Raw genomic sequence first — 26,869 nt, forward strand, 5'->3', positions numbered from 1 at the left:
TATTGCTTCCTAACTGCCTGTTAAATGCCCTTTGAAGAGCGATTCACTTTGGGTCTTCAGAGGGCTACTGCTTATGTAAAGGAGTCCTTACTCTGAGTTCCAGTAATGGAAAATGTGTGCCGCTCAGGGTACAAGGAAAAGCAATTCTGTGTCCACCACTGTGAGTGCAGGCCAGGGAAGGAGCTCGTCTCGCCTCCAAACAACTGTTGAGCAAAGGATGGATCCCATTAATCCGCACATCAATGCAGACACACTGGTACTGAAATGATTGGCAGTCTCAGCCTGGTACCCCACCAGGTTACACCCCCAACGCGTTTCACTCTGCCCCCGGAGCATAATCACGGGGAAGCTCAAGCATTCCCATGATTAAGCTCTGAAGGGGCAGAGTGAAACGTGTTGGAGGCGTGGCCAGTACCAGTGTGCCTGCATTGATTTGCGGCTTTGTGGGATCCATCCCTTACTCTGAGTCAGTGCCGGGTCAAGATCATTTAAAGCCCTGGGTGAACATGCCAAACTGACCCCTCCCCCCCTTCAGCAACCAGATGAGGAGTACAAAGACAAGTGTGTCTTGCCTACAGTCAAGCATGGTGGTGGGAGTGTCATGGTCTGGGGCTGCATGACTGCTGCCGGCACTTGGGGGCTACAGTTCATTGAGGGAACCATGAATGGCAACATGTACTGTGACATACTGAAGCAGAGCATGATCCCCTCCCTTCAGAGACTGGGCGGCAGGGCAGTATTCCAACATAACAACCCCAAACACCTCCAAGATGACCACTGCCTTGCTAAAGAAGCTGAGGGTAAAGGTGATGGACTGGCCAAGCATGTCTCCAGACCTAAACCCTATTGAGCATCTGTGGGGCATCCTCAAATGGAAGGTGGAGGAGCGCAAGGTCTCTAACATCCACCAGCTCTGTGATGTCATCATGGAGGAGGGGAAGAGGACTTCAGTGACAACCTGTGAAGCTCTGGGGAACTCCATGCCCAAGAGGGTTAAGGCAGTGCTGGAAAATAATGGTGACCACACAAAATATTGACACTTTGGGCCCAATTTAGACATTTTCACTTAGGGGTGTACTCACTTTTGTTGCCAGCGGTTTAGACATTAATGGCTGTGTGTTGAGTTATTTTGAGGGGACAGCAAATTTACACTGTTATACAAGCTGTACACTCACTACTTTACATTGTAGCAAAGTGTCATTTCTTCAGTGTTGTCACATGAAAAGATAGAATAAAATATTTACAGAAATGTGAGGGGTGTACTTACTTTTGTGAGATACTGTATATATAGATTTGACTTTCGTTTCAGACTCAATGCAGCTTTAAAGGAAACCAGTTTATAAAGCTATGTAGGCAGCCATTGCTTAAAGCGGCAATTATTGAGCGCAGAACTGTCTGCCTCCCATGCACGGCCATGCGGCAGATCTGATGATCTTTGTATCTGTTTTGTGTCGGAGATTGAAAAGTGCGGAGGCCAGAAAAGTCAAAAGACAGACAGCACAGACCGGCCATGGCCCTCCACGTGATTTTCCGATGACACGTTTCCTTTAAATGTCACAAATCGAGGAATCATCTGTGTGCAGATCTTCCCGAGGTGATTTTTACAAGTAACATTCTCGCTGACACATTACAAAATATTCAACTGCATCCCAAAGCAATGACAGGCAGGAAGCGTTCATTCAATAAAATACTTTTCTATCTCTTCTATTCTGTTTTATTATTATATGGAACATTTTTTGATGTAGCACCCTCCTAGGTAGGTTGCTAATTAGACTGGGCAAATTTAGTTCTTTGGCTTTACTGTAATCAGTTGAGTGGCTTGTGATTGTTCTGGGCTGTTCTGTGTCTCGCTGGTTGCAGGTTTACCTGTAGGGTACAGATTAGGGATAGACCGATATGTTTTTTTCAGGGCCGATACCGATATTTTGGTCACAACGTATCAGTATCGGCCAATATGGGCCAATATTTTGTACATTTAAAGTTTTGAAAAATAGAGCTAATTTTTGACACAAATCTGTTACTAAACATGTTAATTTTTGTTTAATGCTTAATGGCTGGCTGTCTGGCACCCTGTGGTGGATGGCTGGCTTACTGGCACCCTGTGGTGGCTGGCTGTCTGGCACCCTGTGGTAGGTGGGTGGCTGGCACAGGGGCTGTGAGTGGCTGGCTGGTACAGTGCCTGTGGCTGGCTGGTACAGGGCCTGTGGCTGGCTGGTACAGTGCCTGTGGCTGGCTGGTACAGGGCCTGTGGGTGGCTGGCTGTCTGGCACCCTGTGGTCGGTGGCTGGCTGTCTGGCACCCTGTGGTGGGTGGGTGGCTGGCACAGGGGCTGTGGGTGACTGGCTGGCTGGCACCCTGTGGTGGATGGCTGGCTGGCACCCTGTGGTAGGTGGGTGGCTGGCACAGGGGCTGTGGGTGGCTGGCTGGCTGGTACAGGGCCTATGGGCAGCTGGCTGGTACAGTGCCTGTTGCTGGCTGGTACAGGGCTTGTGGGTGGCTGGCTGTCTGGCACCCTGTGGTGGGTGGCTGGCTGTCTGGCACCCTGTGGTGGGTTGCTGGCTGGCTGGCACCCTGTGGTGGGTGGGTGGCTGTCACAGGGGCTGTGGGTGGCTGGCTGGTACAGGGCCTGTGGGTGGCTGGCTGGTACAGTGCCTGTGGCTGGCTGGTACAGGGACTGCGGGTGGCTGGCTGGTACAGAGGCTGCGGGTGGCTGGCTGGCTGGTACAGTGCCTGGCTAGCTGGTACAGTGCCTGTGGCTGGCTGGTACAGGGACTGTGGGTGGCTGGCTGGCTCGCTGGTACAGTGCCTGTGGCTGGCTGGCGGTACAGGGCCTGTGGATGTGGGTGGCTGGCTGGCACCGGGCTGCTGTGGGTGGGTGTATGGCTGTGATACACTCCCGCGAGACTAGTCCCAACTCCAGAAGAGGCTGTCCAAGGCAATGGAAGTGGCCTAAGAAGGCAGAACGACGTCACAAAAATATCGGCAACATCAGCCAGTTCCGGGGCCCATACCAATATATCGGGGAAAGTGCATATCGGCCCCCGATATATATCGGCCTTGCCGATAATCGGTCTATACCTAGCACAGATTGTGCGTGTACATATGTATAAATGCATGGTGGGTTATTTGCTCTTTTGGCTCTGAGGAAGAGGGTTCTCCCTTGAAACGAGCCAGCCAAGCCATCACGGACGCCATCTGGTCTCCTTGCCTCATTGGAGTATTCCAGCAGTCCTGGATGCGAATTGGCTTCAGTTTGTTTTGACATGCGTGAGCTACATTTTTTCTTTTAATGAATGTTTATAATGGAATCGCACTAGGTTGGTGCACCTTTCTCTTGTTTTTGTTGTCTTTGAGGGTTCCCAGATGGTGGAAGGGAGGGAGCATAAATAGCGTGGGGCCTGGAACAGAAGGGATCTTCTTGTGGAGGAGGAGATCCTAGCCTGAAGGGCTTCTGCCCTTCTGGGCAGGTCTAGCTGTGCTTCTTCATCTGTTCATCAAAGTCCTAGTTGGCTAACTGTGGGGCCTATGCTGCGGGACTCTGCTGGAGCTGACTGAGGGACTTCTTTTTGGGGGATCTGGTCTGAAGACTTCACAGGAGATATTTCCAACAGATATTAGATGGAGGCATCCAACTATCCAAGGGTATTGGTGAGTACAGACCATTGTGTGAGATCCCAGTGACTGTGTATTGCTACCATCCCTTTTGCTTGCATCAGTCAGCTTGTGTTTATAGTGGACATTGTTTATTGTGTCCCCGTGTAGCTCAGCCCATTGTTTGCTGCTGCAAGGACTGTGTTCAGGATCTTTAGGAGGAAGATAGGTGTCCTCAAGTTACTACTTAGCATTGTTGGAGTATATCATGATTACCCTGCCCCATTCAAGTTCAAGTCTTTAATAAAACATCAACAATAATACCATAGGCGTGCGCACAGGGTGTGCCGGGTGTGCCTGGGCACACCCTAACCACCTAGGGCACATTAGCATTATCGCTTTGTTTGCCAGTGAAGAGATGGGAAAGATCTCCCTCTGACCTGCTCTGCCATAAGAGAAGTGCCTACGCACTTCTATTTCACTGTGTCAGCAGGGAGAGTATTGTACCGGGGCCATATACATGTAGGCACACACATGCATGTGTATTGAAACTTTGGGGTGCACACCCTAAAGCAATAGGCTGCGCACACCTATGAATAATACCCCTAAGTTGATCACTGAACCAGAAGAGTAACTAGAGCAATTCCGGGAAAAGACCTAAGGAACCTTTAATACTGCATGCTCCTATGGAGTACCACTACATTTGGGGGCTTATCCGGGATTCTGCTGGTGGACCTACTAGGGTAAGAACCCCTGGACCAAACCAGCGGGCCCTCTAGGAGGTGAGTGCTATATTTTTGTACTGCAAAAGAAAAATACTTTGCATCTCTTATGAAACGTCAGTCTCCTCACCTGTCCCTCACAGCAAAGTCCTTCTGTAGCTCCACTGCATGGATAAAGGTGACCAAGAAATGGCGATTGCTCAGGAGAGTTGACAGCGTGATGATCCCCTCCTCCATGGTTGATTGACAGCTTTCCGGTACCTGAGACATAAAGCGAACGCATAAAAAAAAAAAGACCTCAGAGATCTGATCTTAGAACGTTCTGCCTTCGGATTTTTACCCATACATGAACCAAAACAGTTTCCCGTCATCACACCGTTTTTGTTTATTACACCATTTATCTAATAAAGCGGACCTTCAGTCCATCTCTTAGGGGGCTCTGCCCACCCTCTCGCAGATATACATACCCAAGGGCTCTGCCCAGCCTCCAGCACATCTGTGCACATGCAGGTGCTTTCCCATGCATTACCATTTACTACCAAATTAAATCCCAATTTAGCTTGAAAAAAACAAAAAAAAAAAAAACAAGGTATATTCCACCTGGATACACCAAGTAGTTCATATGTACAGTTTTACTAACACATGTCAAAGTTGCAAAATTGAGTCTGGGCATTACAGTGGAGTTCCAGGCAAAATTTGAACTCAGTCTCTTACAAGAGCACAACCCCCCCCCCCCCTCCACTCCTTTTTCGATATTTCTTTATTTTAATTTTTTTTGTACCTTTTTGGCATGTTTTCTTTGGGACTTCTGTCCCATGTCGCTGCGGCGAGGTATGTTACTTCCGCGGTTTCATTGTGCACCCCCGTTGCCTTCTAGAACCTGTGTGTGTCCCAGAAGACGATGGGACCATTCAGAAAGCGCAGTAGGAAAACCGGCAGTGAAACCTTCAGGTTTCCCTTACTTGCAATGCCGGCACCTGCACCCGAAACTGATGGACGGATCGGCTTGGGGTGCCGACATGGCGGGCTTCCTGGACAGGTAAGTTTCCTAATATTAAAAGTCAGCAGCTACAGTATTTGGCTCGCTGGTACAGTGCCTGAGGCTGGCTGGTACAGGGCCTGTGGATCTGGGTGGCTGGCTGGCAGAGCCAATCAGCGGCTCCTCCTAAAAGGGAAGTCCAGGACAGGTAATCAGGGCACTGATCATCAGTGCCCTGATTACAGTAAAGAAAAAACAGTGCCCATCAGTGACACCAATTAGTGCCCATCAGTGACACCAATCAGTGCCCATCAGTGACCCTAATCAGTGCCCACCAGTGACCTCAATCAGTGCCCATCAGTGCCTGCTCATCTGTGCTGCCCATCAGCGCCGCCCATCAGTGCCCATCCACGCTGACCGTCAGTGCTCATCAGTGCCACCTATCAGTGCCCATCAGTGCCACCTATCAGTGCCCATCAGTGCCACCTATATGTGATCATCAGTGCCGCATATTAGTGCCACCTATCAGTGCTCATCAGTGCCGCCCGTCAGTGTCCATCTGTGCCACCTATATGTGATCATCAGTGCCACATATTAGTGCCACCTATCAGTGCCCATCAGTGCCACCTATCAGTGCCCATCAGCGCCACCTATATGTGATCATCAGTGCCGCATATTAGTGCCACCTATCAGTGCTCATCAGTGCCGCCCATCAGTGTCCATCAGTGCCACCTATATGTGATCATCAGTGCCACATATTAGTGCCACCTATCAGTGCCCATCAGTGCCACCTATCAGTGATCATCAGTGCCGCATATTAGTGCCACCTATCAGTGCCACCTATCAGTGCCCATCAGTGCAGCAAATTAGTGCCTCCTCATCATTGCCCATAAATGCCACCTCATCAGTGCCCCTCTGTGCAGCCTATCAATGCCCATCAGTGCCACCTCATCCGCGCACATCAGTGGAGAAAAATTACTTATTTACAAAATTTACTGACAAAAACTTTTTTATTTTTTTTCAAAAATTTTCTGACTTTTTTATTTTTCAGTAAAAAATAAAAAACCCAGCGGTGATTAAATACCACCAAAAGAAAGCGCTATCTGTATGAAAAAAAAAAACAATAAAAATGTCATATGGGTACAGCGTTGCATGACCGCGCAATTATCATTTAAAGTGTGACAGCGGTGAAAGCTGAAAATTGGCCTGGGTAGGAAGGGGGCGAAAGTGCCCGGTATTGAAGTAGTTAAGGCTCCCAGCCAATAAAAGTGGCCATTGAATTTCCTGTTCTCAGCAGTCCCCTTCTCTGGTAATTGGTCTGATTGGCACAGCAGGAAGGAGCGATTGTCATCACTAATCAGCATCGTCTAAACACCGGGAGCACTTCATTAACTTTTAATTCTGAGCTTGGCTTCAGGCGGCTCAGATTTCATCTGTTTTTGGTGAACACCGCGATCTCCACAGCTCCTGGACATCCAAATTACATGAAATGCTCATTCCCAGCGCATAGAAAAGTGCTAACGCGTTGATGCGCGGCTATTGTAGATTTTTTTTTTTTGTAGTGTTTTGTTTTCTATTTTACGTGCATAGGTTGACGCGCGTTGTAACTCATTTTAGTGTGCTAAAAAAAAAAAAAAAAAAGGATCATGTCTACATTTTTTCCCTAGCGCAATGCTTTGGTGTGAACTGGGCTCAGATATCAATACCATAAGCGTGCGCAGGGGGTGTGCCAGGTGTGCCTGGGCACACCCTAATGACTAAGTGCAGTGCTGTTCCCGCTACTGCCTGGGCTTCCCACCATGTTGTCCCCCGCCCCGCAGTGCCAATGGCTTCCCACCTTTCCTTTCTCCCAGGTGCTGCAGGGGTTGTTTCCGGATGGACAGCAGGGGAAGGGGCTGGTAAATATGTAATTTACTGTCCCCTTCCTTTTCTAAATGAACACACTTGCTCAGTGTGTTCATTCATAACTGAAGCATAGTAAACTATGTTTACTATACTTCAGTTTGTGAATGAACAGGAAAACATTCAGCACAGAGAATTTCCCATTCATTTACTGTCCAGTGTAGCTGAGACTGCAGAGAAAGGCGTGTGTGTTTGAGCTTTGGGGTGAGTAGAAAATCGACCAAAAACGCCAAGATGTGATCAGAGCCTGAGGCTACGTTCACATCTGGGCGTTGCTTATATTGCAGGCGTTTTACAGTCGTTTTTCTGGAGTTTTTTCCACGCATTTTACAGGCGTTTTTAGGTTGACAAGTGACCAATGGAAAAAAATAAAAATGCCTGTAATCTGCCAAAAAAAGAAGCTCATGTACTTCTATGAGGCTAAAAAAAAAGGGTGGGCTCGGGGCGCAGAGCAGTGCACCCCGAGCCCACCCAGTTGTGTGACAATAGCGAATGAAGTCACACGGATCCTCCTGCTGGCCAATCAGGAAGCGGATTTTGAGACCAGTTTCCCGATTGGCCGAAAGGAGAAGCCATGCCATTGGGCATGGAGGAGGAGGGAGGAGACACAGAAGATGGGGGAAGAAGCCTAAGCCGCTGCCGCCTGCTGCTGCATCCAAGCAGGGTGAGTGAGCGGGGGGGGGTCCTGTCTGTCCTCTCCTCTCCTGTCTCGCTGGGGGCTGCGGCCTTGTGTGGTCCGGGGGGGGGGGTATGGTGTGCGGTCGGTTTGGCCCCCCTGCCCATGGAGCACCAGCCGCCACTGCTCAGATGTGAACAGGGGCCATTGAAATGAATGAGATTTGTCTTGTTGGGCATTTTTAGAGCTGAGGCTTAGAGCAGAAAATCACCCAAAAATGCAGAGATGTGATCAGAGCCTAAAGCCCCGTACACACGTACCGATCGTCTTTTGTCCAGGGCTGTCGTGTCTGTTGAAAACTGCAAAAGACTGCACACGAATTTTGTCGGCCAACAACAGCCGACTGCAGAAGTGATGTCATGTGATGGTTAACTTTCCGTGTTTTTTTTCTTCTCTGAGCATGCCCAGTCTTGCAAATCTGCTGTCTGTCGGCCGAAATCTGTACTGACTGGCGAACAATCGGCCGTTCTGGTGTTGGCCAACAAAAATTTTAATGCTTGCACGACAGATTCTTTTCGGCCGAAAATGCGCTGTCGGCTATTGGAAGCATCATACTAACAAGCCGAAAATCGGCCGATCGGTCGTTGGCCGAATCTTTACGGCCGACAATCGGTACGTGTGTACGGGGCTTAAGGCTACGTTCACATCTAGGCGTTGCTTAAATTGCAGGTGTTTTTCTGGAGTTTTCTCAGGCATTTAACAGGTGTTTTTGCAGCATTTTGCGCAAGTGCTTTTAGGTTCACAAGATTCCCCCCCCCCCCCCACTGTGCTCCCTTCCCTCTCCTGCAGTCTGCTGCAGGGGATGTGTCACAATAGAGAACCAGAAAGGGGTCCATAAATATGTAATTTATCAGCTCCTTCCTTTTCTGAATGGACAGAGTCATAGTCAGTGACATTGTAAAAAAATAAAATAAAATGATAAAAAATAATACAATTAAAATACCAAAAAATAAAAACTACTGACACCAGTGGGTGAACTTCCAGGATCACAAAGGTCACACTTGCGACCGGGCCCTGGCATTCCACCACCGTGGGGAGGCCCCAAGATGGCAGGAAGGGGGCCCACTGCAGAACTCATGAAAGGGTCCTGCAGTGGGACCGTAATAAAGGGCCCCGCAAAGAGAGTAAAGGGCCCCAGGATCAGTGGGAAGAGCCCCAGGCTTGAAGGGAAGGGCCCCGGCCAAGGGTCCGGGGGGGGGCCCTTCATGGTTTCTTGCACCGGGGCCCTGAAGGTTCTAGTTACGCCTCTGCATATATGTGAACCGGCACTTAGTGTTAGTTAGTTTTTGACTGGACAGAACAAAAAATCTGTTAGCATTACATAGTAAAAGGAGACATGAAAGAACACTTGAAAAAAGGTGAAAACATTAATAAATGTATTTAGTTCTAAGGACTTGTCTGTAACTTGTCCTCAGCCTATCCTGACCAATACAAACCCATGTCTGGAAATGGAAGGAGAAAGTAACGGGTAACGGAATCATCTGAAGGTTGAAATTTTTTTTTCTGGGAGGATTTGATCCAAAGCTCTGGGAAGAGACAAATCTCCGTTCTCCTGGGGGGGGGGGGGGGGGGGGGGTTATGGGGGGGGTTAGAGAGCCGAGCTAGCAGTGCAGTGTAGGGTTTCATAGTCCTTGTTCTGGAAAAAGACTTATAGGAAACCTGAGAGAAATACCAAGGGCAGATATTGTGCAATGCTAGTTCCATGGCTGTGCTTCAGTAGACTGGGTCACTGACCTGAGCATCGAAATCCAGGATTATTTTAGAGTTCAGCTCAGTCCTTCAGTATATAGAAGGCAATGGATGAGAACTAAGGGAGATACCAAATCACATAGGTAGACAAGCAGTAGTGGCCTAAAACTGCCACCAATTGTCAGCATAGTACAGAACAACAATAACCTTATGCAGTTCAATACAAATACATGTAAGTGGAGCAGAACAATAGGCATACCAGTGGGAGGGGGGTTGCTTTTGCACTTCATGGGCAAGGCACAGACTCACTTGACTGAGAAGAAAAAGAAGGTAGTCATTGTAATAAAGTTATATCTGGACTCACCTTCCAGTCGGGGGACAGCAGCGGGTGGGTCTCAGGCACTGGGATCTTCAGCTGGGAATTGAAGGTCTGCATGGGCTGGATGTAGCGATCCTCATACAAGGAAGAGCACTATGAAAGACAATCACATAGAATCTCCATTGAAAACCCTTTACAATCCTCATATCTCCTCAAGGTCAATGCATAAGTCATGTAGGTTCAGAGTTTTAATTAATGACATAAAAGCAATTGGGTACCATATTCCAAAGGGTCACACAAGCAACTGTGAATCTAAGATGTATGTAAACCTAACAATGATTCTTTTCTTATTTGTTCCCTTTTGATCTGTTGGTTTTATTATTTCTTTACAACAAGTGCAAAAAAAATGTTGATCCTGTCAGAAATTGAGTGAGCTTCTAACTTCCTGTGCTCTCTGCCTGTACTACATTGAAGTCTCATTGTGTGTTATCAGCCCTGCATGGTTCTCTTCCGGCTAGTAGATGTTTTGGAGCGATGGGAGTGAGAATTTGTTTTAATGTATATATTGAAAAGTTAGGCCACCCCATGGTGGCCTGAGGTGGTGGTTGGGCTCCCATGGTGACCTGAGGTGGTGGTTGGGTGTCCTGAGGTAGTGGTTGGACTTCCATGGTGACCTGAGGTGGTGGTTGAGTGGCCTGTGGTGGTGATTGGGCTTCCATGGTGACCCGAGGTGGTGGCTGGGCTCACATGGTGAGCTGAGGTGATGGTTGGGCTTCCATGGTGACCTGAGGTGGTGGCTGGGTGGCCTGAGGTGGTGGCTAGGTGGTGGTTGGGCTTCCATGGTGAGCTGAGGTGGTGGTTGGGCTTCCATGGTGACCTGAGGTAGTGGCTGGGTGGCTGAGGTGGTGGTTGGGCTTCCATTGTGACCTGAGGTGGTGGTTGAGTGACCTGAGTTGGTGATTGGGCTTTCATTATGACCTGAGGTGGATGTTGGGTGGCCTGAGGTGGTGGTTGGGCTTCCATGGTGACCTAAGGTGGTGGCTGAGTGGTTGTGGGGCTTCCGTGGTGAGCTGAGGTGGTGGTTGGGCTTCCATGGGGACCTAAGGTGGTGGTTGAGTGACCTGAGGTGGTGATTGAGTGGCCTGAGGTGGTGATTGGGCTTCCATGGTGACCTGAGGTGGTGGCTGGGTGGTGGTTGGGCTTACATGGTGAGCTGAGGTGGTGGTTCGGCTTCCATGGTGACCTGAGGTGGTGGCCGGGTGGCCTGAGGTGGTAGTTGGGCTTCCATTGTGACCTGAGATGGTGCTTGGGTGGCCTGAGGTGGTGTTGGGCTTACATGGTGACCTAAGGTGGTGGCCTGGTGGTAGTGGGGCTTCCATGGTAAGCTGAGGTGGTGGTTGGACTTCCATGGTGACCTGAGGTGGTGGTTGGATGGCCTGATGTGGTGTTGGGCTTCCATGGTGACCTGAGATGGTGGTTGGGTGGCCTGAGGTGGTGGTTGGGCTTACATGGTGACCTGAAGTGGTGGCTGGGCTTCCACGGTGAGCTGAGGTGGTGGTTGGGTGGTCTGAGGTGGTGATTGAGCTTTCATGGTGACCTGAGGTGGTGGTTGGGTGGCCTGAGGTGGTGGTTGGGCTTACATGGTGACCTGAGGTGGTGGCTGGGCTTCCACGGTGAGCTGAGGTGGTGGTTGGGTGGCCTGAGGTGGTGATTGAGCTTTCATGGTGACCTGAGGTGGTGGTTGGGTGGCCTGAGGTGGTGGTTGGGCTTACATGGTGACCTGAGGTGGTGGCTGGGCTTCCACGGTGAGCTGAGGTGGTGGTTGGGTGGCCTGAGGTGGTGATTGAGCTTTCATGGTGACCTGAGGTGGTGGTTGAGTGGCATTAGGTGGTGTTTGGGGCTTCAACGCCCAACTAGTGCACACAGGCGTCCACTGTGGCCTGAGGCTGGGTGCCTAGAGTATGCTCCCAGCACAATTCTAAGCTGTCACTGACAGCTCTCAGTCATGGCTTCCAATTGGGAGCCAGCAGGGTAGGCTCCCAATCATGCAACAGCTGTAAAGCCAATCCCAGGTGTCACATGATTAGGAAGCCACACTGCTTCCTGGGCATCAAAGCCCACTTAAAAGGCCACTGTGAGTGGACTGAAGGAGTTAAGAAGATCAACCTGTGGTAGAAGCAGTTTTAGGACAGGTTCATCTAAAACTCAGGGCAAGAGTCTGGAACTGCACCCACCTTCCCTGCTGCTAATGCATACCATAGAATGGAGGTTTCACCCTGTGCCCATTCTCTGCCCCCTTGCTTCAGCTGCCCATGGTTTGCATGGCATGTACACTGCATATTCGTGACCAAACGCTTGCTTTCTAGCAGTTAAAAAGGTAGTTGCCTATGCACGGCAATGTTTTTCATACCAGCTGTGGATGGATAGGGTGGAGAGCAGGCAAGTTGAAGCACAATGTGAAAGCAGTAGCTGTCAGAGCAGACATTAGGTCACGACCTGCTGGTTGCTGGCCACTGATCTGAAATATGTATGCAATAAGGGTGTGCCCCCTCCCACTGCTGCGCCCAGGGCAGCTCTTCCTCCTACCCACCCCTTGTCCCAGGTCTTGGGTGTGGTGTGTGGTGGGGGACCTGGTTTTGGATCTAGGTTGCTACCCTGTTGGTTATGATAGACAAGCCAGTTGCTCATCAGTTTTATTTTTGGGTGTATGGTTGGGCGTACCTAGCACAAATTTCACATGAGATACAACCAACGGGTTTCGGGGAAAGCCTTCTCCTAGGGCTTGAACCAACGGTTTGTAATTGGCGGCCTGACACACCCCATGTAAGTGGCACCCGGGGCGGGCCACTGCCACTGGAGGAGGGAAGGACTCTGCCACCGGAGCTTTGGCGCCCCTCCTCCGCCTCAGCTCACGGCGCCTGGGTGCGGTGCACCCTGTGCACCTGCCCAGGATCGGCCCTGATTGGATCTGCACAAGAGTTCACTAAGAAGCCTAGATTAAGTCTACAATAGGGCTTGAATCATCAATGTATCTAACTAGCAAAGAGGGCAGCCAACTAAATCCCAGATTTAATTACATACTATTGGTTTTAAACCCTGTAGAAGGAGGAGGACTTTACCCTGAAACATGTTGGCTGTATTTGACGTTCTTAAAAAATATTTTGAATGAATCACCAAGCCATATGAACATTGTACTAAGCGCTCCAAACCACACACCCAGTTCTCTGCTGTGGACTATAGAACACCTCCCCCTTATGTTATGGAGATTAGGATAGGGGGTGGTATTCTGTCTGGAGTTGGGCTTTATGTAGGCTTGGATGGTGGTAATAAAGGTCATACTTCTGCTGAATGGGAAGTTTTTAGAGCAGCACATGGCTCTTTCACAATGTGTCACCCTCTGATCTGAGGACATGTGTCTTCCTTCTGTTTTTCTAACAATAAGTTGGCATGTGAAGAGCACTGCAGTCTGTGGTCATCCCAGCAACAAAAACACATTTTACCTAAAACCGAACAAACATCTTCAGTTCTCACTTCCTTTTCCAGATGATTGTTTACCATTTCCTTCCCATTCATTTTATCCTCTGCGCGGTTTCCTTGTGAAAACCATTTGCCATTGCTAAACAGCAGAGCTTGCGTCCATTAACCACTAAAGCCCCGGAAGGATTTTACCCCCTTCCTGAGCAGGCCCTATTTTGCGATTCGGCACTGCGTGACTTTAACGGACAATTGCGAGGTCGTGCGACGCTGTACCCAAATGAAATTGACGTCCTTTTTTTCCCACAAACAGACAGAGCTTTCTGTTGGTGGTACTTGATCACCTGTGCAATTTTTACTTTTTGCGCTATAAATATAAAAAGAGCGTCAATTTTGAAAAAATAACAATATTTTTCACATTTTTTTATATGAAATTCTCCAAAAAAAAAAAAAATGTAAAAATCACAATTTTTTAACATTTTAGGCCAATTTGTTTTCGGCTACATATGTTTGGTAAAAAAAAAAATCGCAAAAAGCGTATTTTGATTGGTTTGCGAAAAAGTTATTGCGTTTACGAAGGGAAAGATTTTTGTCATTTTTATTGTTTTTTTTGAACGAGTAATGGCGGCAATCTGCAATTTTTTTTGCGGGACTGCGACATTGCGGCAGGACAGATCGGACCCTTGACTGACATTTTTGACACTTTTGGGGGTACCAGTGACATTACTACAGTAATCAGTGCTATAAATATGCACTGTTACTGTAAAAATGACACTGGCAGGGAAGGGGTTAACTTTATTAGTGATCAAGGGGTTAAGTGTGTCCCTAGGGGCGTGCTTCTTACTGTAAAGGGGTGTGGCTAGTGATGTAACCACAGAGACATACGATCCTACATAGCAGGATCGTATGATCTCTGCAGTTACATCAGGGAGAATGACCGGCGGCTTTGTTTACATCAGCCGCCTGCCTTTCTCCCTCTCCACGGGGAGATTGCGAGTGACTGGCGGACATCGGAGCCGCCGGTCACACGCGCGGACATGTTAGGGAACGAGCGGGGGCAGGAGTGCGCCTCGGGCGGCGCACACTCGCCCCCTAGAGGCTCACAGGCTAGCGACGTAGTACTACGTCACTTTGCCTGTACGGGGCTGACCGCCGCAGTAAATAGTCGTGCGGCAGTCAGCAAGCGGTTAATGGAAAGTGGCATTTAAAATTCCCTAAAGGAATAATCCCTATTTGCACAATCAAAGAATTTATGGTGGTTGGACTCTGCGTGTGCCACATCCCTTGTGTAATATAAAGAAAAAATTCCCCTAAATGGTTGGGACTTTAAAGGCACGAGTAGGAAAAATATATGTGTATTAAAAGCTATATGATTTATTAGTCATATTGGTTAAAAATTAGCAAAAAAAATGTTTACATTTACAAAATCAACACAGAATACATAGAAATGTTTACACCACATAAAAAATGTGCAATATGCAATAAACAAGTGATGCACCGACTGTAAGATGAATGATGAAGCAGAAACTTCCTACAACCAACACGTTTCGGAGAGTAGCACTCTCCTTCAACAGAGGTGTGGGAGGCGTCATGATGGAGAGTGCTACTCTCCGAAACGCGTCGGGTAGAGGAAGTTTCCGCTTCATCGTCCATCTTACAATCGGTGCATCACTAGTTTATTGCTTATTGCACGTTTTTTATGTGATGTAAACATTTCTATGTATTCTGTGTTGATCTTGTATAAGTAAACATTTTTTTGCTAATTTTTAACCAATATGTCTAATAAAACATATAGTTTTTAACACATATATAATTTTCCTACTCGTGCCTTTAAAGTCCCAACCATTTAGGGGAATTTTTTTCTCCCTATATGCACAGGCCTAATGGCCTGTGTATTATAAATGGGCTGTGTAATGTAAATGGGGGGCTGTGTATTATAAATGGGCTGTGTAATGTAAATGGAGGGGCTGTGTAATGTAAATGAGGGCTGTGTAATGTGAAGGGGGGCTGTGTAATGTAAATGGGGGGCTGTGGAATGTAAGGGGGCAGTGGAATGTAAATGGGGGGCTGTGTAATGTAAAGGGTGGCTGTGGAATGTAAATGGGGGGCTGTGTAATGTAAAGGGGGGCTGTGTAATGTAAAGGGGGCTGTGTATTGTAAATGGAGGGGCTGTGTAATGTAAATGGGGGGCTGTGTAATGTAAAGGGGGCTGTGTAATGTAAATGGAGGGCTGTGGAATGTAAAGGGGGGCTGTGGAATGTAAAGGGGGGCTGTGGAATGTAAAGGGGGGCTGTGTAATGTAAAGGGGGGTTGTGAAATGTAAAGGGGGGTTGTGAAATGTAAAGGGGGCTGTGTAATGTCAATGGGGGGCTGTGTAATGTAAAGGGGGGCTGTGTAATGTAAATGGGGGCTGTGGATGGTAAAGAGGGGCTGTGAAATGTAAAGGGGGGCTGTGGAATGTAAAGTGGGCTGTGGAATGTAAAGGTGGGCTGTGGAATGTAAAGGTGGGCTGTGGAATGTAAAGAGGGGCTGTGGAATGTAAACGGGGGCTGTGGAATGTAAAGTGGGCTGTGGAATGTAAAGGGGGGCTGTGTAATGTAAATGGGGAGCTGCGAAATGTAACGGGGGGCTGTGTAATGTAAAGGGGGGCTGTGTAATGTAAAGGGGGGTTGTGAAATGTAAAGGGGGTTGTGTAATGTAAAGGGGGCTGTGTAATGTCAATGGGGGGCTGTGTAATGTAAAGGGGGGCTGTGTAATGTAAATGGGGGCTGTGGATTGTAAAGAGGGGCTGTGAAGTGTAAAGGGGGGCTGTGGAATGTAAAGTGGGCTGTGGAATGTAAAGGTGGGCTGTGGAATGTAAAGTGGGCTGTGGAATGTAAAGAGGGGCTGTGGAATGTAAAAGGGGGCTGTGGAATGTAAAGTTGGGCTGTGTAATGTAAAGGGGGGCTGTGTAATGTAAGTGGGGGGCTGTGTAATGTAAAGGGGGGCTGTGCCATCTAGTATTTAATATTCTAAATAAATACTATTGTCGTCAGTTGTGTTCAGACTTTGCTAAGTGCAGGGAGTGTCTTTTTTTTTTTTCCTTTTTAGAGCAGATAAAATGAAAAAAAAATGGAGTTCGTCGATTGTTTGAATTTTTTTATGAAAACCACAGGCAGTAATCGTGATGCATCAAGATGCATCGTGGAATCGAATCGTTGACATGATAATCGTTATTGAATCGAATCGCGAGACCAGTGAATATGCACACCTCTACTAGCAAGGCGTACCCAATAAAGTGGCCGTTGAGTGTAAGTCATATTACAAGTATACTAACGCGTTTCGTCTCTAACTGCTACAGCCAAAACCCGTTAGCATACTTGTGATGTGACTTATATGTACCCAATAAAGACTTTAAATTTGAAGGATGTACCAGATGCCAGCTTATCTCTACTATGGAAGTTTTTTAAAGTTAGGTTTATTTTTATCTTTAAGTCAGGGTCTACTTTAAATCAAAGTTACTTGGATTTCATGGAGTTAATGGATTTCTTCCTAGTATACAGGATTCTGGCTTTGCAGATCTGCTACAGAAAAGTCCCGTATTCATAAAAGCAAGCCAAAGATGGGGGATGGATACCTTGGGGAAGAAGGTGCGAGTCACGAAATGCTTGTACTCCAGGAACGGTATTCCCTGACTGCGGTTCAGTTCTTTGGTCAGATCCGTCATATCTGTCTGCAGCTCGGCAAATCCTACAACCGGAGACAAAAAAAGAGACTCGTCAGTCACTCGTCACTGTTTTCTTACTGACCTCAAATTAAAAAAAAAAAAAAAAAAAGACAAGCCATAGATGATGCAATTTTCTTCCCTGCAAAAAAAAAAAAAAAAAATCACTTGATTCCCCCATTACTATAGACACAGCTACAAGCGTTTCCTGCCATCAATCATATTATATGAAAGGACACACCCCTGGCATACCTTTAGTTGTATGTGCATGCTCCTGGGTGGTGCAAACTTTAGCTATGCAATCTGCTGATCATTTGCTTGATTTTACTTTACAAAAGTGTAATCAAACAACTGATCAGCAGATTACACAGCTAAAATCTGCAGCAACCTTCGTTTTCCCCGCTACTGATCCGGTCCGCCGTCCCTTCAGGCAGGAAGTCGAGTGATGGCCCTCACTGGACTCTATGGCCTTGGAGGACCAGAGCGACATCATACGTCGCTTCCTAGCAACGGATTTAAAGAGCCCATTTTTTTTCATCATTAAAAAAATGACTTTGCTTTTTTTTCTTTTTTAGTGTAGATGGGAGGTCTTTTTGACCCCAGATCTCACATTAAAGAGGACCTGTCCTGCTTATTTCTATTACAAGGGATGTTTACATTCCTTGTAATAGGAATAAAAGTGATCAAAAAAAAAACTGTAAACCTCGCGCACAGAGGGGAACGCATACGCAAGTCATGCCCACATATGTAAACGGTGTTCAAATCACACATGTGAGGTATCGCCGCGATCGTTAGAGTGAGAGCAATAATTTCAGCCCTACACCTTCTCTGTAACTCTAAAAAAAAAAAGAAACCGTGTAAAAATTACAAATATAAGATAATAAATAGAAATAAAAATAAATTAAAGTGCCCCGTCCGCTCGCGCGCAGAAGTGAACGCATACGCAAGTTGCGCCCACATACAGTGGGTACGGAAAGTATTCAGACCCCCTTAAAGTTTTCACTCTTTGTTATATTGCAGCCATTTGCTAAAATCATTTAAGTTCATTCTTCTTCCTCATGAATGTACACATAGCACCCCATACTGACAGAAAAACACAGAATTGTTGACATTGTTGCAGATTTATTAAAAAAGAAAAACTGAAATATCACATGGTCCTAAGTATTCAGACCCTTTGCTGTGACACTCATATATTTAACTCAGGTGCTTTCCATTTCTTCTGATTATCCTTAAGATGGTTCTACACCTTCATTTGAGTCCAGCTGTGTTTGATTATACTGATTGGACTTGATTAGGAAAGCCACACACCTGTCTATATAAGACCTTCTAGATCACAATGCATGTCAGAGCAAATGAGAATCAGGAGGTCAAAGGAACTGCCTGAAGAGCTCCGAGACAGAATTGTGGCAAGGCACAGATCTGGCCAAGGTTACAAAAAGATTTCTGCTGCACTTAAGGTTCCTAAGAGCACAGTGGCCTCCATAATCCTCAAATGGAAGATGTTTGGGACGACCAGAACCCTTCCTAGAGCTGGCCTTCCGGCCAAACTGAGCTATCGGGGGAGAAGAGCCTTGGTGAGAGAGGTAAAGAAGAACCCAAAGATCACTGTGGCTGAGCTCCAGAGATGCAGTCAGGAGATGGGAGAAAGTTGTAGAAAGTCAACCATCACTGCAGCCCTCCACCAGTCGGGGCTTTATGGCAGAGTGGCCCGATGGAAGCCTCTCCTAAGTGTAAGACACATGAAAGCCCGCATGGAGTTTGCTAAAAAAACACCTGAAGGACTCCAAGATGGTGAGAAATAAGATTCTCTGGTCTGATGAGACCAAAATAGAACTTTTTGGCCTTAATTCTAAGCGGTATGTGTGGAGAAAACCAGGCACTGCTCATCACCTGTCCAATACAGTCCCAACAGTGAAGCATGGTGGTGGCAGCATCATGCTGTGGGGGTGTTTTTCAGCTGCAGGGACAGGACGACTGGTTGCAATTGAGGGAAAGATGAATGCGGCCAAGTACAGGGATATCCTGGACAAAAACCTTCTCCAGAGTGCTCTGGACCTCAGACTGGGCCGAAGGTTTACCTTCCAACAAGACAATGACCCTAAGCACACAGCTAAAATAACGAAGGAGTGGCTTCACAACAACTCCGTGACTGTTCTTGAATGGCCCAGCCAGAGCCCTGACTTAAACCCAATTGAGCATCTCTGGAGAGACCTAAAAATGGCTGTCCACCAACGTTTACCATCCAACCTGACAGAACTGGAGAGGATCTGCAAGGAGGAATGGCAGAGGATCCCCAAATCCAGGTGTGAAAGACTTGTTGCATCTTTCCCAAAAAGACTCCTGGCTGTATTAGATCAAAATGGGGCTTCTACTAAATACTGAGCAAAGGGTCTGAATACTTAGGACCATGTGATATTTCAGTTTTTCTTTTTTAATAAATCTGCAACAATGTCAACAATTCTGTGTTTTTCTGTCAGTATGGGGTGCTATGTGTACATTCATGAGGAAGAAGAATGAACTTAAATGATTTTAGCAAATGGCTGCAATATAACAAAGAGTGAAAAATTTAAGGGGGTCTGAATACTTTCCGTACCCACTGTATGTAAATGGTGTTCAAACCACACATGTGAAATATCACTGCAATCGTTAGAGCGAGAACAATCATTTGAGCCCTACACCTCCTCTGTAACTCTAAAAAAAAAAAAAAAAAGTGTGAAAATTAAAAAAGTAAGATAATAAATAGGAAACAAATTCAATAAATTAGAGCGCCCTCTCTCGGTTCATCACTCTTGCACAGAAGTGAACACATACGCAAGTCGTGCCCACATATGTAAATGGTGTTCAAACCACACATGTGAGGTATCGCCGCAATCGTTAGAGTGAGAGCAATAATTTGAGCCCTAGACCTCCTCTGTAACTCTAAACTGGTAACCTGTAAAAATTATTAAAGTGTGGCCTATGGGGATTTTTAAGTACCAATGTTTGTCTCTTCATTCCACGAGCGTGCACAATTTTGAAGCATGACATGTTGGGTATCTAATTACTCGGCGTAACATTATCTTTCACATTATAGAAAAAAATTGGGCTAACTTTACTGTTTTCTTATTTTTTAATTAAACGAATTGTATTTCTTCCCAAAAAATTACGTTTGTAAGACCGCTGCGCAAATACGGGGTGATAAAAAAGATTGCAACGATCTTCATTTTATTCTCTGGGATCTTTGCTAAAAAAAAAAATATAATGTTTGGGGGTTCTAAGTAATTTTCTAGACAAAAAAAAAACTGATTTTAACTTGTAAAGAACAAGTGTCAGAAAAAGGCCCAGTCCAGAAGTGGTTAATCTGTTTCAAAGTTCAATTATTTAATTCTTATAATATTCCATTGAAATAAGCCGATAAGATATTTTGAAAAATGACCGAAAAACCCAACCTCACTTCAGAATCTCACTGATATCAGATGCCACTCAATTACCTTTTCTGATCTCCTCCCGGATCTGGGACTCCATCTCTTCCATCTGCACGAGCGTTTTCTGCCAATAGCGCTCAGCTCGTCGGCTCTTGGTGCAAAAGACAAACAGCGCTGGGAGAGAAGACAATCTAATGAGCGTTTCCCGCACAATGCAATCAATCTGAGCAATCATTATGATAAAATTACTTTAGCCCCCCTCCCCCTCCCCACACGCATTTTAGTTGGACAGTTTAAAGCCCCCACACTTACCCACCACAGACAGAAGCAACAATATGCTACAGATAATGACGGACACAATGATTGATGTGTCTATGCCAGCCAGATGAAGCATGGTGATGGTCTGGTTGTATTTACCAATTTGTACCTGTGGATAAAAAAGACATCATATCATTAGTGTGGAGACCGTGCAATCCACATATATCCAAACTATGATGAGCCTTAGCTGCAGGCAGATGATAATGAGATTTGCATTGGAATGTGATGTGACACTTACAAATGCAGATGACAACCTGTGAAAAAAAATGTGTCACCTGCAATCTGGAGGAAAAGGTATGGATGAAAAACATCAGCACAGAGACTGATAGGAATTATATATATGTTTCTGGGATAAAAACTAGGATGTTGGAAAGCAGTTCCATGTCAACATGGACAGTGGATGAAGACCTGGTCCACAAACTATGATACAGGGATCCTCAAACTACGGCCCTCCAGCTGTTGCAGAATTACACATCCCATGAGGCATTGTAAAACTCTGACATTCACAGACATGACTAGGCATGATGGGAATTGTAGTTCCTGAACAACTGGAGAGCCATAGTTTGAAGACCCCTGCTATAATAGAATACAGCACTAATGACCAAATTCAGCTATAGCTCCTGACATCACAAGAGGGTTTAGCATGAAATAGAATATATGCTATGCTACAGAAGGCTGCCAGAGACTGTGGACATCCTTCAGGAGATGATCAGAGACTGTGGACATTCTTCAGGAGATGATCAGAGACTGTGGATTTTACACAGGACACGATCAGAGACGGTGGATTTTCCTCAGGAGATGATCAGAGACAGTTGATATACTTTAGGATATGATCAGAGACTGTGAATATCCTTAAGGAGATGATCAGAGACTGTGGACATCCTTCAGGAGATGATCAGAGACAGTGGACTTCCTACAGGAGATGATCAGAGACAGTGGACATCCTTCAGTGGATGATTAGAGACTGGATTTTCTCAGGAGATGATCAGAGGCAGTGGGCATCCTTCAGGAGATGATCAGAGACTGGATTTTCTCAGGAGATGATCAGAGGCAGTGGGCATCCTTCAGGAGATGATCAGAGACTATGGACATCCTTCAGGAGATAATCAGAGACAGTGGACATCCTTCAGGAGATGATCAGAGACTATGGACATCCTTCAGGAGATGATCAGAGACTATGAACATCCTTCAGGAGATGATCAGAGACTATGGACATCCTTCAGGAGATGATCAGAGACTATGGACATCCTTCAGGAGATAATCAGAGACAGTGGACATCCTTCAGGAGATGATCAGAGACTATGGACATCCTTCAGGAGATGATCAGAGACTATGGACATCCTTCAGGAGATGATTAGAGACTGGATTTTCCTCAGGAGATGATCAGAGACTATGGACACCCTTCAGGAGATAATCAGAGACAGTGGACATCCTTCAGGAGATGATCAGAGACTGGATTTTCCTCAGGAGATGATCAGAGACTATGGACACCCTTCAGGAGATAATCAGAGACAGTGGACATCCTTCAGGAGATGATCAGAGACTGGATTTTCCTCAGGAGATGATCAGAGGCAGTGGACATCCTTCAGGAGATGATCAGAGACTATGGACATCCTTCAGGAGATGATCAGAGACTATGGACATCCTTCAGGAGATGATCAGAGACTATGGACATCCTTCAGGAGATGATCAGAGACTATGGACATCCTTCAGGAGATAATCAGAGACAGTGGACATCCTTCAGGAGATGATCAGAGACTATGGACATCCTTCAGGAGATGATCAGAGACTATGGACATCCTTCAGGAGATGATTAGAGACTGGATTTTCCTCAGGAGATGATCAGAGACTATGGACACCCTTCAGGAGATAATCAGAGACAGTGGACATCCTTCAGGAGATGATCAGAGACTGGATTTTCCTCAGGAGATGATCAGAGACTATGGACACCCTTCAGGAGATAATCAGAGACAGTGGACATCCTTCAGGAGATGATCAGAGACTGGATTTTCCTCAGGAGATGATCAGAGGCAGTGGACATCCTTCAGGAGATGATCAGAGACTATGGACATCCTTTAGGAGATAATCAGAGACAGTGGACATCCTTCAGGAGATGATCAGAGACTGTGGATTTTCCTCAGGAGATGATCAGAGACTGTGGATTTTCCTCAGGAGATGATCAGAGACAGTGGACATCCTTCAGAAGATAATTAGAGATTGTGGACATCCTTCAGGAGATCATCGAAGTTTGTGGACATCCTTCTGGAGATCATCAGAGACTGTTGACATTTTTTATGAGATGATCAGAGACTGTGGACATCCTTCAGGAGAAACTGTGCACATTCTTCAAGAGATGCCAGAGACTGTGGTTATACTTCAAGAGATCATCAGGGACTGTGGACATCCTTCAGGAGATGAACAGGAACTGTGAACAACATTCGGAGATGATCAGAGACAGTGGACATCCTTCAGGAGACGATCAGAGACTATGGACATCCTTCAGGAGATGATCAGAGACTATGGACATCCTTCAGGAGACGATCAGAGACTGTGGATTTTCCTCAGGAGATGATCATAGACAGTGGACATCCTTCAGAAGATAATTAGAGATTGTGGACATCCTTCAGGAGATCATCAGAGACTGTTGACATCTTTTAGGAGATGATCAGAGATTGTGGACATCCTTCAGGAGAAACTGTGCACATTCTTCAAGAGATGCCAGAGACTGTGGTTATACTTCAAGAGATCATCAGGGACTGTGGACATCCTTCAAAAGATAATCAGAGACTGTGGACACTCTTCAGTAAATGAACAGGGACAATGGACATCCTTTAGGAGATAATCAGAGACTATGTATGTGCTACAGGTATGGTTGGAGACTGGAGACTTGCTACAGGTGACAGTCAAACACTGTTACAGATCACTACTATTACATCCATTTTACAAAGCAGTGGTCTCACAGCAAGTACCAAACAGCCCTCAGGCCAAAGGTCAGGCCCAATGAGGTAGGGAGTACACAGTTAATGCAATGCACCCATTGCTGGCCCTATCATCACTTCCCTCCTGAGCTGGGGGACCTGTGCCTTCATTGGTATTGGGGTCTTAGGGCCGTACAACAAGTCAGAAGGCCACAAAACAAATACCAGAGGGCTGCATTTAGCACTTACACCACAGGCTGGGCCCAATAGGGTAGAGCATATGGAGAAAATGTAACGCACCCACTACTGGCCCTGTCATCACTTCTCTCCTGGGCCAATTCTACGACACATAAGACTGTTGTGCCCACCTTACTTAAAAAGACAGGACAGACGTCGATCACTTGACTATCGAACCTGGTGATCCTGCTGGTAGCCCACTTCCTGTCCTATGGTGACAACACTTTCTCATTGTACTGTACCTATAGAGGAGAAGAGTTGTTACCCTAGGATAGGAAGCATTAGGACCCCTTCTTTTCTCATCTCCGATACATAAAGGGGTGTTGGTTTGCAGTTCACAGAAGAGAACTAGGAAAGCTGATGTTGGAGATTTCAGTTAAGTCCATAGGAAGTAAGGACGCTTGATATCTGACAGAATCAACAGGTATTGTTCTGTACGGAAAATGCATTTGGCCTAAAAATAGAAAAGAATGCAGCCTCCACATCTAAGTCTGGTAAGGTGCAATATATAACATTTTTCTTTTTGGGTTTAGATATCTTCTAACTGGCATTAGTACCAACTCAGAAGGTCCTATACTTCTCCTATACAAAATATATTCCTTTTTCTTTCTTATAGTTTTTATTTGAGTTAGATCTGGAAATTCCCTCCATTATTACATGGTACATGGGAATTGTAGGGGGTTTCTGCTATTGCAGCAAAACCATCTGGACACATTATTTGGTTGCGAGAAAATATTGCTGGTCTCAGTGAAAATACAGATATGAAAGCCGAACAATGGATATTCACATTTTTTGCCCTCTCTGTTAAATCCTGGAGGTCACTTACTGCCACCATGTGACTTTTGTCTATTACCAGATATGTCATCTGAAGACAAAGACCTTGTTAGTCCACTGACACTGAGATATTTTATTCCAGACCGTGAGGGAGAAACCTCAACGACTGGCTTAGTGGGTCTTGCGATGGTTAATAACCTCGTTCCATGGCTGTAGGCTCTTCGTGTACACCGATGCACAATGCTTGCTTGGTTTTTTTGGCTTGGACGCTTTCCAAAACACAATGGTTTTATGACATGGAGAAATAATAAAATCTATGGGTGGCCAAAGGCAGCCCGATTCTTGCCAAGACATGTGACACACTTGGCCCTTGCTTGCCAGGGTCATGAAAATATCAGGCCATGTGGTGTTTAGTTAGATGATAATGGTGGGAGCTCCTTAGTATCTGGAATGCTTATCAAATAAAACAGTGTTCACAGAAGATGGAATGTCTCCGTGTGACCCAACAACTGCTGTAACCTTCTCCGTGAAGAAAAGGGAATGAGATTATGGAATCTATTGGCATAGCTAAGGAGAAGACATCAACGAGTTGTTCAGCTTGAGCAAAGCTAACAAGGACGGGGACACGTGTCTTAAAAAGGCAAATATCTACCACTAGTTCCTTTGCAATTGTACACTAAACCCACATCATAAAAAAACATCAATAAATGCTGTTTAGACTCAGTCACTATGAGATTTGTTTTCTGTATTGATCCTGCTGCTCTCTATCATTGTCATTACTACCACTGTAAACATTTTCCAAAAATACTTACGGTAACAGGTTGGTAGCGTTCTGATGAATCCAAGGTACCATTAATGGTGCAGTGGATGACTTTGTCATTGAAAACTATCAGATCACATGGAGTATGGCCAACCTTGACTTGATACTCATCCTCCCTCAAGCCTAGGTCATCATGTTCTTTCTGTGAAGTGATAAAAAAAATAAAAACCAGTTAGAAGCTAATTAAGCCCTTTGTTGCTCGTTACTCTATTGCCCAAAATACAACAGAGAGTAGAGAGTTATCACTGAGTTCCTCACATGTATCACCAAAGTCAGGGGTTCTCCAACATGGTGTTTTATCAACTTCTCCCTCTGGGCGGTGGAGAACATGGGGTTGGGTTGATATTCCAGGCTGAACTTGCTGGTAAAGGATCCCTTCTCTGATGGGTCATCCCCAAGTTCTTCGTTGGACAGATCATAGACATCGTTGACGTAGAAGGACACACTGATGTTTATTTTCTCCAGCGTGGTGTTGGGGGCCGTGGGAGAAGGACAGGTGATCACAGTGTCACTAATAACCGTGCAGTTCTAAGAGTAAAGTCAGAACGACAACCATGATTGCACTTTACTGTGGTGTAGTTGATCATCAACTTTCAACAAAAACTCTTAAACTGATCTAAAGCCAAACTTTTTGATAGGGTGAGGTTTAGATCCCCTGTCCGGTTTTTATGGCTGAATGTGTTTCCTCTAGGGCAGGGATATGCAAACTGTGGTCCTCCAGCTATTGCAAAACTACAAGTCCCATCGTGCCTCTGGCTCTGGGTGTCATACTTGTGGCTGTCAGAGTCTTGCTTGTGACTTATTGACTTATAGTTGTGCAACAGCTGAAGGGCCACAGTCTGCATATCCCTGCCCTACGGAGATCTATCCTCTCTTTGTCCTGGTGACCAGTGTTGACACCAAAACAGGAAGTGAGGGGACACCCCTCACCCTTCAGTTGATCCAAGGAATATCCGATTGCCTCAGGAAGGAATTACCACCCCCCCCTCCCCCCCCCGCGCTGGAGCAAATTGGATTATTCTTTGCTCGGTTTTTTGGCTTCATCGGGATCAACTGTGGGCATAGGATTGTGTATATAGAATTGTATGTTTTTTTTTTAAGGATATATTTTTTCCATTTTACTGGTTGAACTAGATCAGGGGTGGGGAACCTACAGTTTGGGGGCCGTATGTGGCCCCGGAAGTCATCTGGTCCGGCCCCCCATGCAGCTAAGTCTGTGTCTCTCAGCTGATCTGTCAGAATGGAGCCGATGCTTCTTGTATAGTTCCTGCTCCGTTCTGACAGTCTGAGTGAGTCACAGGTGGAGTGATATCAAATGCACTCCGCCTGTGACAAATACAGGA

General features: G+C 46.2%; 1 protein-coding gene across 1 annotated transcript in view; it reads right to left on the bottom strand.

The window, feature by feature from the left end:
* The window catches only part of PLXND1 (plexin D1), a 240,597-nt gene that overhangs the window by 53,172 nt on the left and 160,556 nt on the right, over positions 1-26,869 (bottom strand). The window contains exons 18-24 of the mRNA XM_082265543.1: positions 25,785-26,054; positions 25,519-25,668; positions 20,772-20,886; positions 20,526-20,633; positions 16,969-17,081; positions 9,924-10,031; positions 4,444-4,574 (exon numbers count right to left, since the gene is read on the bottom strand). Coding sequence (XP_082121669.1) covers positions 4,444-4,574; positions 9,924-10,031; positions 16,969-17,081; positions 20,526-20,633; positions 20,772-20,886; positions 25,519-25,668; positions 25,785-26,054 — 995 coding nt within the window. The remainder of the gene's footprint in view (positions 1-4,443; positions 4,575-9,923; positions 10,032-16,968; positions 17,082-20,525; positions 20,634-20,771; positions 20,887-25,518; positions 25,669-25,784; positions 26,055-26,869) is intronic.

This window comes from Pelophylax lessonae, assembly GCF_965119305.1.
Source record: "Pelophylax lessonae genome assembly, chromosome: 8".
Classification (NCBI taxonomy): domain Eukaryota; kingdom Metazoa; phylum Chordata; class Amphibia; order Anura; family Ranidae; genus Pelophylax; species Pelophylax lessonae.